At 39.5% G+C, this 15822-nt stretch overlaps 1 protein-coding gene across 1 annotated transcript in view; it reads right to left on the bottom strand.

Annotated features, from left to right (window-relative positions):
- LOC142098309 (sterol 26-hydroxylase, mitochondrial-like) overlaps window positions 1-15822 on the bottom strand; it is a 293770-nt gene that overhangs the window by 274060 nt on the left and 3888 nt on the right. The window contains exon 3 of the mRNA XM_075181047.1: window positions 15721-15775. Coding sequence (XP_075037148.1) covers window positions 15721-15741 — 21 coding nt within the window. The 5' untranslated portion in view covers window positions 15742-15775. The remainder of the gene's footprint in view (window positions 1-15720; window positions 15776-15822) is intronic.

Here is a 15822-nt window from a genome sequence, read left to right as displayed (position 1 = left end):
AGAGCTGGATTTGCTGAGTTGAGTTAACACCTCATTAATGCAGAGAGCATAGATTATATATCTATGTCTGTCACTCTTGTCCTGGTTCCGATTGAGATTTGCAGCCCCAAGAACAAATACTTTGGGCACTTCTGTACTAAATTATACGCCCCTCATCCAGCCAGCGTCACATGTACCCACTCAGCATTGACATTTTGGGAGAGTTAAAATGAAAACTGCTCTATGTTAGTTTCTAACACCGGCGCTGATTAGATAGAGCTGCGGCTGTGTGCAGTCAATGTCTGTGTTAGAAACAGTGTTCTTTCCACAGGGGGAGAGTGCTCCCAAACTACAAGGGTGAAACTTTTTTTATATGGCTGACAGGTGTCTCCATGCGGGTCTGCCTCTGTTTACAATTACAAGTACACCCCCCCCCCCCCTCCCCTTCCGACATGTCACCTCTCCAGCTGTAGGGTGGCACAAGTGTAAGATGAGATCAGGTCTGCACACAGAAGTCGGTGTACATTTTTGCTTCTGGCCATGCTCTGAACCAATCAGCATATTTTATGCTACACAACCTGGCTACGGCCAACTCTGCACCAGCCCCATAATATATGAGTGCCATATTTATACCACGTATATGTAGCTCTCATAACAAATATGATTAGTATGGGCCTGATTCATTAAGGAGAGTAAAGCAAAAAAAAAAAAAAAGAAATAACTTTGCAGCTTTGCAAAACCATGTTGCATTGGATGAGGAAGTAAATTTAAAATGTGATGGCAGATTTATAGCTGGGGTAGGGCATGTCCGAGATCAACTTAAAATTTCAGTGTACAATTAAAGCTATAAAGTATTTGTGTGCTACATGAAAAAGCAGCCAGTATTTAACTTATGTGCAAAATAAAAAAAATGATTTGCACCGCTGGCATTATAACATGGTTTTGTCCATGAGAAAAGATACTCATTTGTTTGCCTTACTTTCCTTGATGAATCAGGCCCATTATACTTACATTTATATTAAATATTCACTAAAAAAATACACCATAAGGAGGAAAGAAAGCCTAAAAAGTTAAAATCATAAAAAATGTAAAAACTATTTTTTATTTCTGAAACACTCTAGAACAGGTAACATATATCACTAAGTAATGGGACAGGTTTACTCAGTACCCCTAATGTGTGTTTATTTATACTAAGTATCCCCTATTGTGTATAGGTGTATTGAAAGTACTCTCTAATGTCAATAAATGTATATTAAACTACTTCTTTAAATATTTTAAAAATACCCCCTCTAAGTTTATAACTTTGTATACGTTTTATTATTTAATAATGCATTAAATGTTCTCTTGGGTTATTTGTAACTGACTGAAGTAACCCCTTGTATCTATCTGATGTATCCCTTGGGGTACATTTACCACAGGTTGAGAACCTAGGGGCCTGATTCATTAAGGATCTTAACTTAAGAAACTTCTTATTTCAGTCTCCTGGACAAAACCATGTTACAATGCAAGGGGTGCAAATTAGTATTCTGTTTTGCACATAAGTTAAATACTGACTGTTTTTTCATGTAGCACACAAATATCAACTTTAAATTTCAGTGTAGAAATAAGCTATCAAGTATGTGTGTGCTACATGAAAAAACAGTCAGTATTTAACTTATGTGCAAAACAGAAAACTAATTTGCACCCCTTGCATTGTAACATGGTTTTGTCCAGGAGACTGAAATAAGAAGTTTCTTAAGTTAAGATCCTTAATGAATCAGGCCCCTAGACTCTAAACAATTCAAAAGTTTTTAATAAGTTAAACTACATTTCTAAAATTCAGGTAAAAACTTTACTTTTAAGATAAAAATAAAATCTTCTGCAATAATCCGGTAATTGATGAACTCGGAAGAGATGATTGTGAAATGTGCAGTGATTGCTCCATACCGTAGTCAGTAGCAGCTCCTGGAGCTTGGAGGGGGGTGTGGATGAGGGTATAGAATGGGAGGATCAAGAAGGGGTACCCGCAAAGCAAAGAATCCCTCATTAGGAACACAAGCTGCCCATCTTTTATTGCATTATAGAACAAAAAAAATTAGAAATAATCCTTTTTTGTAATGCTTTTACTTTCTTTCTAACATCATAATATAATCTCACATGTAAAACTCGAATCAAGAAAGATGAATGAAAAGCTAAACTTGTCCTGAATAAATATACACTCACGTTTAGAGATGGACTTAAGTCCATTTACAGGAAGTATAAATACACATTTCTGTACTGCACATGTAAAATGTGTTTGTAACTTTGAGCGTATCTCACACTTACGTTCTATTACGACTGAAGAGCAGAATGGGGGCGAGCAAGAGTAAGTTTTAGTAAGGGCGGGTACACATAAGTGTAGCATGCTTCCTCACGTGCAGAGCAATTGTTTTTTTCTCCTGTTTTGCAATGTTATTCACCTTTGTTTATTCTACAGTCACCTATGTCTTGGCGCATGGGTTAACATGTCAAGAGTTAGGTGCATCAGAGTATTCTTCAAATTGTTGCATTTACATACAAAATAATATGAAGCAACACCCCTAGTGTCTCCTTTACGAGACAAAATCCACAGCACATTTACACTGCGTAAAAATACTTTAATAAACCATCTACTACCAAAGCCTTTGTTTGTCATACCTGCTACAGTCTAAGCATATTTCAGCAAACCAACTAGAGATGTCAAATGCAGTATAAAGACTCCCTCTTGTGTTCATAAAGTGAACTACACAATTTAAAAAAAAAAATCATTAATTGAGACCCGCTCAGCAGTAAAGGTCAATATAATATTTGACACAACAGTAAAACTACCAAGGTTGAATACTTTACAGCTGTACGGATCATTCACAAATACAGAAGCAACTGGGAACTAAATATTACAGAAACATACTGTGACATACCAAAGAAAACATTGCTTGATGCCGTTTATAAATGATTGAAAGCTTTTAGCTACATGAGGGGCCTTTTCTGACAATCTAAAAATAAATCTAGGATTTCACAAACACACCGAGACCAAGGTTAGATAATGCATGATCCATAGTTACCAATTGTCCAAAGAAACATCCCTGTTTTTCAAAACTGACCAAGTGAGCAGTACAATTCCTCCCATGTATAATGCCTGTCATTTTTACTAGCTATTCATATTTTCTGGGTTAATACAAGCTAATATTTATTTCACTGTAGTATATAAAGTTACATTATAACCAAATCAGACCTTGATGGGGGTGATAGTACACAAATATCCGGCTAGACAGCATCATGCTTTATGTATTTAGTGTCACTAGAAATTATTTTAAAATGCTGACAATTAAGCATGATGTGAAAAGTACTGAATGGATATTATTATTATATATTATTATTATCGCTGATTTGTAAGGTGCCACAGTGCTCCACAGCATCGGACAGTGTGAAAAACAAAAGAGATGCAGATTTGGGACAGTTGAGAGGGTGCATTAATGTCAGTAATATAGGTGGGACTAGGCTAAGAGTGAGAATATAGCAATGGAGAATATAAAAGTAAGAAATGGTAACCATAATAAAGAAGCTAGGGAGGGTCCCTTGACCTGCCCGACCCCCTGGAGCCAAAATGCCCCTTAGGAGGCCAAGGTCCTCGGGCCCACCTTTCTCCCCCAGGTAGGCTGAAGCTATCCCCAGGGGAACAGATTCTTCAGCTCCCCTGGGGGTGCATAAATAAATAGTGCCAAGTAAGGCCCTGGCCTCTCAGCCAAAAATATAAAAATTATCCTTGCACCCGAGCAAAAGAAAAGTGGTGCCACTCAAAAATCAAGGTGTTGTAGTGCTAAGGCCCTCCCCCCAGCTCAGACAGCACTGGGGGCACATAGCACCTCAGGCTTCAAGCAGCTGACCTCTTGGCCAGAGGACCAGGTGACAGCCCATTGCCTAGAGGGGGCACCTTTAAGTCCCACTGCGCACAATGACATCTACACCGGGTTTTAAGAGAGCTTTAAAGATTTGAAGGCTGTGGGAATGTCTGATCAGGTGTGGTAGGGAATTCAATAAGTGGGGAGCAGCACGGGAGAAGTCCTGTAGACGGCAGTGAGAGGCGGTTACCAGAGACAGGACAAAGCGCAGGTCAGAGGTAGATCTAAGAGGATGGAGGGGAGAGTATATGACGATGGGATTTGAAATGTATGAAGGGGTGGGGTTGTTGAGGACTTGGTAGGTAAGGGTGAATAATTTGTATAGGATTCTGGAGGATACAGGGAGTCAGTGTAGGCATTTATAAAGTGGTGCAGCAGACGTGGAGCGGTGAGAGAGGAAGATCAGTCTTGCTGCCTCAATGGATTGAAGAAGGGATAGATGGGTGAGCGGAATACCAGATAGCAGTAGGTTGCATTAGTGAAACCGGGAGATGGTGAGAGAATGGGTTAGAGTTTAAGTAGCATCCTGGGTAAGAAAAGATCACATATTACTTTAATTTAGTTTCTGCGAAAAAAAACATAGCTTACACCCCAGTACCACTCATATTAGTAATAAAGTACTCATTATATCAAGATATGTTATGATATTTTTATTTGCTGAATTATTTCACTGACTTAAAGGGGAAATGTTGGAATCTAAACAACATGAGTGAACAAAGTACACAATAATCCTTCTCTGTCTCAACACTGCATGTATCGGAATATGAGCACATGGCCTGTCTTTCGGCTCAGTTCTCAGGGTCAGTAATTTGCTCTGCTCACGTTTGTGACAGCAGATTGAGAACATGTGCTCCAGCACCTGAATGTAACAGTGTACATGCACACCCTGCTGGCTAATGCCTGGAACTGCATGCTACAAGCTTGTTTTATTACATATAAGAGCATTTATGATAAGATTTAACCCATTGGGAACCAGTGCACTGCTTGTCTTATAAACAAAATGTAAATATGACCAAGCACAATTCCTTCAGTATTTAATCCAATTCCAAACTTTGGTCAACAAACACCAAACTGCATATATTTTTGGAACTAAATACAAACAATAAAAAGACCAGACTATGATCTACCCATGATCATCCCACTTAGCATTGTATGTATTAATTAATTGAAGAGATTGGTGTTATGAAGCATCAATTAATACATCCAACACAGGAAACTACAATAAGGAGATAAACAGGAAGTTTGAAGGGAGAGCAACTTGTACAGATTTTGCAAGATGCTTCAGTACATTCACGCAAGTGATAAATATCAGACATATTTTATATCAATAATTTTAAAAATACATTGCAAATATTAACAATGTTGCTTGAATTGTGGGATTTCCTCCCTTGGGACCCACTTCTGCGGTGCTGTTGGGAGCCCTGATAAATTTAGAGTGATTTGCAGGCTGCTGCAGCAGAGCTGTGTGTTGATTGGCCTTCTTGTGTTGGCGTTTGTCACTTCGTCATTCTTCTAATTGGCTTACAGGGTTGTCAATTGTTTAATCCTTAATGCCGTTTCCTACTTAATAACTCTCAAATGTCTTTTTATCCCCTTGTGCAGTAATTTTGCTTGAAAAGTTTTTTTTTTTTTCCTGTTTTGATAATTATACATTTGTACCTTACCACTGTTTTACATTACATCAGTTTCTGTTTATATATCCCAAACACATCCCATTCACTCCACATGGAATTTGAGATCTACTTTTGAGTGAGCCTTTTTACCTGTTTCGTCATCTAGATTCCAAAAAACATCACTTAAGTACTAAAACAAATCTGTGCATGCTTTTTTATATGGGCAAAACCTGGCAAAGGGATGCCTACAGCTGTTGCCGAATTGTAACTTCTCAATTGAGCAATAAAATATTTTTGTCTTGTTATACTTCAGAACGTGAGGAGCGCTCGTTACTGTCCACGCAGTTACCAATCTCACCTGTACGGCCCTTCTACTCTGCCGATGGGATCCTTGATGAACTCTGGCAGAGCTGCCTGAGCTGTGAAGAAGCTGCCGAGTGTTGTTGGCCCTGTCTCCTGAAGTTTCAGACCACAGATGCAATTATATTTCAAATTCCAAGTATGTAAACCATTAGCACTGTGATTCTGAAAAGCCAACCTCCTAAAAGAGTGCGACAATGCCAACAGAGTCAACATAACACTCTGTGCAGCGTCTCTGGCTACATTCACAGCCCTAGCACTAATAGTTATTGCTGTGTGACTCTGAACCAGCACTGCATCATGGTTTGAAGCAGCGTGATGAGGCAGCAAGGGGCAAAGCGACACAGTGCTGTCCTGAGGTCTAATGGCAAATCAGACACTAACCTCTACTTCACCGGTGAACAGAAGGAGGAGGTCCCAAAGATGGGACCACCATAATTTAGAAAGGGAGGATTGACACAGTGATTCGTACTGTTGCCTCACCACCACCGAACTACCGCCACGGCAGTGTTTGTGGCCACAATGGGGCCAGAAAGGTAGGGGACTCAGCAATGTACGCCTCTCAAGCATGCATGGTGGACAGTACAACAGTACAAGCGCAGTGAAGCCCAGTTTGGCAGAACAGCCCTAAGCATGCCCAGAAGTAGCCATGCGATGGTGGACGGTCACCTCCAGGCCCTACCCCAAATTTTGTTATGGTGCCCATGTTCCACCCCTGAGTGTGATTCCAACCAAAAAGTGACTGCACAAATTGCATAATTAAGCCCCGCTTCTGCTGCTATTTGCAGCCTAATACAGTGGGGGCAGGCCAGGTTGACTCGATTCATTGTGATTTGTCAGTCCCACTTCAGCCACTAGGGAAGTGAGCTGGACGCAGGAGGTTACACTGCTCTCCTAGATATTTAGGAGTCTCCCAGACATTCTGGAGAGGAGGTGACTATGAATATTTCCAGCTTTGCCTTCATTGGTGGCAAAGTAAACATACATAATTTGTTTGGTTTTGTGTGACCCCCTCCCCTACAAGCACCTGCTGTGAATGCAACTTCCATCTCTGTATTGTTGTGTGGGAATTTAAAATGACAAAACACTACCAGGACCCTGAATATGGCTCTAAGGTGGTATAGTATATGGGAAGTCTGGCGCCATTGCTAAATATATACAGTATGTCTGCACTTTCCAAATCACAGGCTACTCAAAAATTGTTAGAATTCTAGATATCTGTGTGATCACATAACAGCGTAAATGTATTATCCCTCAGGCCGAATTTGGTCTAGTGTATGCAGCAGAGAATTGTATGGTTTATATTTACCAAGTAAATATATTCATCTCTATTAAAACTTAAAGTATCAATAAAATATATTCATAGAATTACATCTGCTGCACTACCAAACCACTATTGCAATACTGGTTTATTGGAAACTATTTTATAGCAGAATGGATATAAACTGTTTACTATGAGTTTGCTGCATGTATAGGTCTTTATTATATGTATGATGTACAGAGTGTAACATGGCAGTTATTGTGTGAACAGTTCTGCAGGTGGAATCTCAGTAACTGCCTCTGATCTCAGTGTTGCTTATATGAGCTAATTGGCACAATCTTCTAGCACCAAGGGCCTCACATCAATAATATGTGCTGTTTGTAGCATTTAGATTCTCAGATTGTCTAAATGTTGGCGTAGCCCATCTCTCATCAAACTTACCTACACACGGACATGCAGAATGTGGTTACGCTCAAATACTTTGTGCTGTTCTTTATTCTGATTGGCTACAGGTTGTTCAAACCCCACCCATATCATGTCTCGTCTGTGCACCCAGAATGACTAGGTGCTCTGACCATAGTAAAACAAATCAGGCAGATCAATGAAACAAAGCAACACTTTCAAACCTACAATAAAGTAAGTATAATTTAATGCAGAGTGTCCGACGTACATAAAGGTCAGCTGTGACCGCAATATAAACCAGTTTTGCCTTCCACCGAACCAGTATATACATTCATGGCATTGAGATCCATGCAATGTCAGGCAAAATACTTTTACAATGGAAAGTGACCCTGGTTGATATTGTATTTTTAATGTTTCATTCATGTTTATTGTCACCTGTATTTATATAATAAACATTTTGCGTTAAATAAATAAATTGGCACTGTCCTGGGAAAACCAGGATATTACAGTTATTCCTGGCCCAAAACTCTGGATCACTCTTTGCTTTAACTCAGTGGGGCATATTCAATTAGCTTTCCGGTTCGCGGTAACGCGCGTTACCGCGAAAAGTGCGCGTTATTGCCGGTATTACAGTACCGCAATAACGCAGATTTTCGTACGCAACCCTATGGGCTGCGATCGAAAATCCACATTATTGCGGTAACGTGGATTAAGTTTCGCGGCTGTTCCGGCGCGATTCCGCGGACCGGAAAGCTAATTGAATATGCCCCAGTGTGTATCATGCTAAGGATTCTTGGGCGGATTCAGACAGAGTGAATTCACTCAGTTATTACCTGCAAGTAATTGGCATTAATGTTTATATGGATACAACTATTATGAAGCCTTTTTCACAGGTAATAAATAACATGGGGGCTGCTGTGACATGGTTTGGTCTGTGGACCACCATGCATAGAGCTTACTGAACAGACAGGACATTGTGGGCGCGATTCATTAAGGAACACAAATGCAGATACGCGCCATATTTTGCATACCATTGTGCTGTGCATGCTCAGAAAAGGACTATACGCCGTCAAATTCATCTTCCAACTCAAAGGACCCTTTCTATTGCCTACGATTTCAAGGTCAGACTGTGGGAGGGAATGGGAGAAAGCAGGTAGATGATGTACACCTTCTATTTGAATATGGATGTGCATATGCCTGCTTTTATTTATTTTTTAAAAAAAATGCATATTTCATTTGCTTTGTGTGCCTTATTGAATCAGGCCTTGTATTCGCTTTGTATAGCATAATGCTCTTCACCATAACAGTTGTCACCTAGTCATGTGACGTATATGTAGTGCATATTGTATTATACATATTGACACAATATAAAAACCTTCTTTGCCTAGTTCTCTGGAAATGCCCAGATTCAGAGTGCAGCTAAAAATGCTGCTTTTATATAAATGAGCAGCGACAGAATAATAGACTACATACAGTGCATATAATAGTGGAGGACAAGAAAGAGCTGAGCTACAGGGGGGAGAATTCATTCAGAACGCTCTGTACTGCCAGGACTCGGCCTCAGGAAGCCCGAATAAACGGAGCAGCCGCAGTGCTGTGATGTGACCACGGCTCGGCAGGGAGATCTCCACAACATGAATCTATTGTCCCTTAACATTCCACAGGCAATGTTACACTATCAGTTAAAGAGCAAGTAAATGATTATTTGACATTAACACATATCAAAGGCTGTGCATTACTGAGCTGAACGAGAGTCATAAAATAACTGGAAAGCTTATGCCTAGCTAAATAAGTCCATGCTGTCATATGATTTACCTTCATGGTCTATATCTGAAAATGTACATTTTGGGGTTTAGTGTTCCTTTAACATAATACAGACTGCAAAGGCTAAACATAGCAGGGCAGGATTATGACCAAAGAAAAAGGGTATTTATTGTATGAAGAGGACTGTCTTGCTCCTCATTCTTTTTGGGTTTTGCCAAAAATCTACTTTTAGAAAGACACAAGAAAATCAGTAAGGGTTGTAAATTACTTCAGTATCATCATAAAAGTTTATTTGCAGAAAGTTTATTTCAATGGTACTGCACATTAATATGCACAGTGACAGTGTGAGGATGATGAGTGATCCTGGGTGGATCACGGCCTAGTTGTTGCTCTCCACCCGCATCAATGAGCCTGGGGCTCCCATGGACCTGTCGTCAGTTCCCCCAGTTGTCCTTCCTTGGACTACATTTGCTAGATACTAACCACTGCATACCGGGAACACCACACAAGACCTGCCGTTTGGAGATGCTCTGACCCCGTCATCTAGCCATCACAATTTAGCCCTTGTCAAAGTCACTCAGAACCTTACACTGACCATTTTTCCTGCTTCCAACACATCAACTTCAAGAACTGACTGTTCACTTGCTGCCTTATATATCCCACCCCTTGGCAGGTGCCATTGTAACAAGATAATCAATGTTACTCACTTCACTTGTCAGTGGTTTTAAAGTTGGGGCTGATCATGTACATATAATAGACCACTATTCCCCTCCTCCATCTTCTTTAAAAAATATATAAATGTAATACAAGATTGATGACAGTGTTCCTTAATATTGGCTGAACAATCAAATGTCTGCTCCTCGTGGGGCTATTATATGTATTAATACGTTTCTTTGTGCAGCAAGGCTTACTCCCTGAGCACTAGGAAAAAATAACAGTGAAAAGAAGTGATGTCTGTAATTAAAGTGGTTCTACTATTCACCCCTTAGTCCCTTTGTACGTTATTTTAATATTTGGAACCAGCCATACCAAACTGCACTCTAGTGCCTGGTGCTACCTCTGAACTCCACACTTGTACCAGATCCACTAGGATAACACATTAAAATTTGAGCTATTCTACTTTAATGTGCCCTCATATTACATATTATTACACAAATATTACACATTATCATTAGACAATGTAAGGAGAGTTCAGTGAATGATCCGGGGTCTCCTTGAAATGCTGTAAACATTAGGGCTCTTTCAGACAAGCGCTCTCTGCAGAATATGTAACCACTCTCAAATATGGGCGGGTATCAGGGCTATCGATCCTGGAGCGTGGACACCTCTACTGTTTCCATGAGCTGCAGTATAAAGCTCGGGCAAGTCTGAAATGCTGGTAAATTTGGCATGAACAGTTCTGAGCTGCAATTTCCACGCTGCTTACTATTCCTTTGACATCTCTACTCAATTTTATACCTAATGTTTCCAAAAAATGTCAAAGCATTTAATACCGTTAGTGGCAGAATTGTAAATCATCCAGTAATACAAGTATGAATACTTAAAATAGCATAATTCTAGCTGGACGCAGAATACGCATGTGAGATCGCCACGTGACGGCTGCAGCATGTATATTATCGAGCCCACAGCTCACACAGCTGAGGGCACTGCTGGATGACAGGTGACTTGCGAGCTGTGTACAGATTAGGTGACTCAGGGGACATGATAAAGCTCTGTAAAGAAGGTGAGAGTGTCTTTATGGCAGTGGGAGGGCTTCCTTTGGATATCATTATCTTTACAGCTACCGTCAACATGTCAATCCGTTAGAGATAAAATGTGGACCAATTTATGAGACGTGTGTCTCTCAGAACAGACGTCATTATTCATAACATATTAGTTGATAAATTAAAGTGACAGATCCTCATTTTGTGAGTGACAGAAGTGGAAGTTGCTCAATCAATTTATAGGCTCATAGCAGGTGCTTGAAAGGGTGAGGTTATCCTAAAAGGTGGGTGACTTTAACATACATTTGCAAATGTGTGCAACTGAGACTTTTGCAATTTTATTTACAGTACAAATGTCAGGTTCTTTGCTGGCTATAGCAGTTTGCTGGGGGATTTTTTTCTGCATTTGTTCCTTTTAGGATAACCCCGCCCTTTCAAGCCCCTGCTATGAGTCTATAAATTAATTGAGCAACTTCCACTTCTGTATTTGTCTGAGAGGCATGTTGGTGTCAGTAGTTGAGGGGGAGTGCTGTCGCTGTATTGCTATTTGGAGGCTTCTGGGGTAAGTTAGCTCTCAATTTTAAAACACATATATGTATGGCCCAAATATATGGCACTCTCACTGTTTAGAGTTAGGACCACGACCACCCTATTAGCAAAAGCGCTGTGGAGTGGCGGGTGGCTTTAACATACATTTGCAAATGTGTGCAACTGAGACTTTTGCATTTTTATTTACAATAAACAATCCAGAGAACATCTATATAACAGCATCACTGAGGCGATAAAACACATCAGCAGCTGGTGCAGGCTGTGTCTGTTGAGCCTCAGGTGGCCTGTTAATAGAGGTGATAAATACCTCTTCATATGAAGCGCATCGCTGCCTCTGGAAGTGAAATGCAAATGCAATTTCATGCAATACATCTGTAAAATATTGGCATACAAGTAATGGAAATAGGGAAACCTCTTGCCAAGCTACCATCTGAGAACTGATGTGATACAAGTATGCCAAGATACCGGTCAGTCTGCATAGTACGCAAATTACATATACTTGAGTGACTGACGTCTATACAGGTTTGTTTTAAAAATATAAATAAGCCACACCCACCATAAAAGTCAAAACATCCCAACTGCTGCCAACCTTGGCAAAGTCTGGGGGACAAAAAATGAGAGGCCCCTGAAGATGCTGATATCACCACTAGGTTATGTCATTAATGACTGGTGACATTATAGCGAGGAAACATGCAACATGGGGCCCCCAGCAATAATGCCAACCAGCCCTAAGCTGATTAGTATGGGTCTCAGTTCCCCAGGGGGATCACATCCACAAAAAAATATATGCTCCTGTCTATAAATCAGCTCCGGGTAGAAAGCACTAGGGCTATTCCTACATACATGAGGCAGGGGGTGTGGACTGATTTGTAAAATTAATGTGATATTTGACCATTTTTACATGTTGCACTACTGATCCCAGAACATCCTGGCCATTTAAAAGTGTTTGGGTATGTTGGCGATTGTAGCAAACACATTAATCTCCTAAAACAATACACCATCCAATAATGCAGCTTGCTCCATCCAGAGGCTGTCTAGCATTTGAAGTTACTGTCACGATCCAGCACTCACCTGAGCCTGCGTGACAAAGGGTTAATCAAAAACAACCACCTGGTCTGTTTAAAAGTGATTAAAGCTCTCCCTATCTGTCCCACACACTAAATTTGCCTTACCAATTATGTCACCACCAAGGTTTTTATGTGAAGAGCTGACAATTTACTCAGGAAGCCTTCGGTTCTCCCTTTAAACTAATCATAAATTATCTTCATCAGAGTTATCATAAACCAAATGATCTTCCCTGACCCAGAGTTATCAAACCAAATGATCTCCTCTATTTCAACCATGTAGCGTTCTAAAACCAAGCTAAATCTGACACGCGAATTCGTACGAACACACCTGAACTTATTCAGTGTAATTTAATATGGAAAATAAATCCACAATTCTTAAGATGAAAAACCATTAACTAAATGACATACAACGATATAATACAATAGATTCCTGTAAAATAAAAAGGAATAAACAACAAAAATGGTAAACTCACGAATAATTAGTTTCCTGTCTGCTGGGATGGCATGAATAATGGGACATTTCTCAATATAAAAGTGACTCCCAAAAGTGAACAAATCTATTAGATTTATAAGACATTTTAAACATGCTGCAGATACCCATAACCCCCCCATCCTGTGATTTCGGACCTAGAAAGTATGTGTAAATGTAAATTCATTTTTATGACCTCTTTTCAAGCACCTTTCAAGTCAGGGTTTATTTACACTGGCCTAACTTCTTAGCAGAATGTACTACAAAGTTGATATTACCTTCATATAGCAGGCCACAGGTTTCCCTATAGAGACTCACCAAGAATGTGAGGGGTTTGTTTTGGGATACTATTGATATTACCTTAGAGAGAGATTTTAAGGGTTTAGATTTTACGACCCATCCCATATATTGGTACTGGGTACTCATCTGTAATTCTCTATCCATAAATTCCTCATGGGTAGAGCAGAGGAGATTAGAAACCTGACCAAAGAGATAAATAATTTAGTCTCCCCCCTACTCTGTTTTAACTCATGTCTGGGCACAGAGTTCATCTAAGCTACTCCAAGCTAACACTATGAATTAATTCACAACCACATATTTGCAGTTTTATGACTGAGTAATTAGCTTGCATATGACACTTATTAACACCTATTTTGAGGAATACCCACACTGTGAATGTAGAGACGTACAAGAACCAGTTCAACAATCAAGAGTCCTCAGAATCTCTTTGCAGAAAATGATAATAATACTTTGCATTCAACTGCACAGTAAACGTAAACAGAATATCAAACGTTTCTAATTCTGTTAAGGCATGGATATTTTTATATTGTATTTCTAAATATTACTAGTAGCTGTTCTATATAAGGCACAATTTTGTTTAGTGTCCCTTATAGCTAGTGCTGCAGTAAGTAGAATATACTTAAGAAAAATAAAAGTTTTATTACAGAGTCAAGTCTCTGGAGCTGGAGGTCAGAAAGCAATAAAGAAATACTATAAAAATGACTTTACTGAATGGGTAGTGGATGCTCAACACAGACTTTTCAAAATTAACATGGACACGTGATCAGTGAAAACAGACACAATTTTATGTATGTCTGTACACCAAAAACACAAAGTCATATAAAGCACAGCTGATATATCTTAACAACCATTTTGGTAATACAATCACTTTAAAACAATTTTTTGGCTTTACATAAGTTCCCAACAGACCCATAAACATCTAGATAAATACACTGTGGAACAAGTAACGCTGGGTACACACTACAAAAAAAAACAGATTCCTGTAGCAATTTTACCAACGACTGAAAATCCTGATGAGCATGCAGATTTATGTGTACACACCTATACCATTTACCTTCAGATCTGTGCTCTTCATCTGTCATAACCCCAGACTTCTCATATAGCTGGGGAAAATCTTTTTTTTTTCTTAAAGAGGACTCATCTGTTACTTTCCTGTTGCAAAACTTTTATAGAAATGTTTTTAGGACTGGGTTCTGGACTGTACCAACAGGCATATTGGCGGCAGTGAGAGCCGCACATAGACGCAGATTAAACATGTCTTTGGGTTCTGTACCCAATTTCGAGCTTAAGAAGCTCTGCTCCGGTTTAGATGCACACCTATCAGCATTTGCCAAATGAGTTGCTGACTACTGATGTTACAGGAAACAAAAATAAAAAACAAAAACACCACTGGAAATTAATATTATATTATGGGGTTTGTCATTCAAGAGTCTGGATATGCTGAACGTCATTTACAACTAGCAGAGTAAGGAAAAATTGCGTAAAATACTAGTATACATGCAACAAACGAACCTTACCTGTTTCCGGCATGATTGACAATATATAACTTTTCCATCAGTTGGAAAGTTTCTGTCAGCTCCAATCCACTGTTGCAGTAGAGCACTTTTTGAAGATTTACATTTAGGCATAATCCCTTCTATACAGCCACTGGGACATTCCTTAACACACAAGAAGCAACAAGCCAGCATACAAGCACAGTACCACACACATATAATTATGTGACAGTACCACCTTGGTGGACAGTAGGTTCAATACACTCAAATCAGAAATCAAATCACACAAGCTGGATGCTGGAACTGCCTGCCTTCTTTTAAAAACACATTTCCACTGTAAATTTATATAGTTTCAACTTAAGTAACAGAATTAGATCTTTTAGGTTCTTATGCGTTCAAAATAGGTTATTTTAAGTACTAACACCCAGATTAGGTCATTTTAGGTCCTGTAGACATTAAGTATGTTATTCCCTGGTAGATGAAACATAAAAGGAAAGTGAAATTTTGAGTGTAATGGGAAAGGATTAGAATCCTGGGCTTATAACCATCTGCTGAAAAATTGTGACTCTGCACACTCTATAGAGATCTGCCTACACTGCTGGTTGTGAGTGTGTACACACTTCCACATTTCCCCGACATCATTCCATCGTTGACAGTGATTTTTAGTCAGTTTATAAAATAAAATGCTAAAATGTGCTTTGGTACGATAAAACATGATCATGGGAGCGAGCACACCAATACAATATCGGACCGAACAGTCGTTTACCGTGTGAATGGCACGATAGTTGATTGACACACCTGTAGTGTGTACCCAGCTTTGGTCCACTAAAAATGACTGTTACAGACAGAATAAAATTTACTTACCTGGGTAAACAAAGTTATCATGTCCTACATTTACTTGCAGTACCTGATGAGGCACCTAAATGAAATTGACAAAAATATGAGATTATACTTTTTTGGTAGTTT

Source organism: Mixophyes fleayi, chromosome 7 (assembly GCF_038048845.1).
Source record: "Mixophyes fleayi isolate aMixFle1 chromosome 7, aMixFle1.hap1, whole genome shotgun sequence".
Classification (NCBI taxonomy): Eukaryota; Metazoa; Chordata; class Amphibia; order Anura; family Limnodynastidae; genus Mixophyes; species Mixophyes fleayi.
Note: the sequence above shows the minus strand (reverse complement) of the source record. Positions and strands in the feature narration are given on the sequence as shown.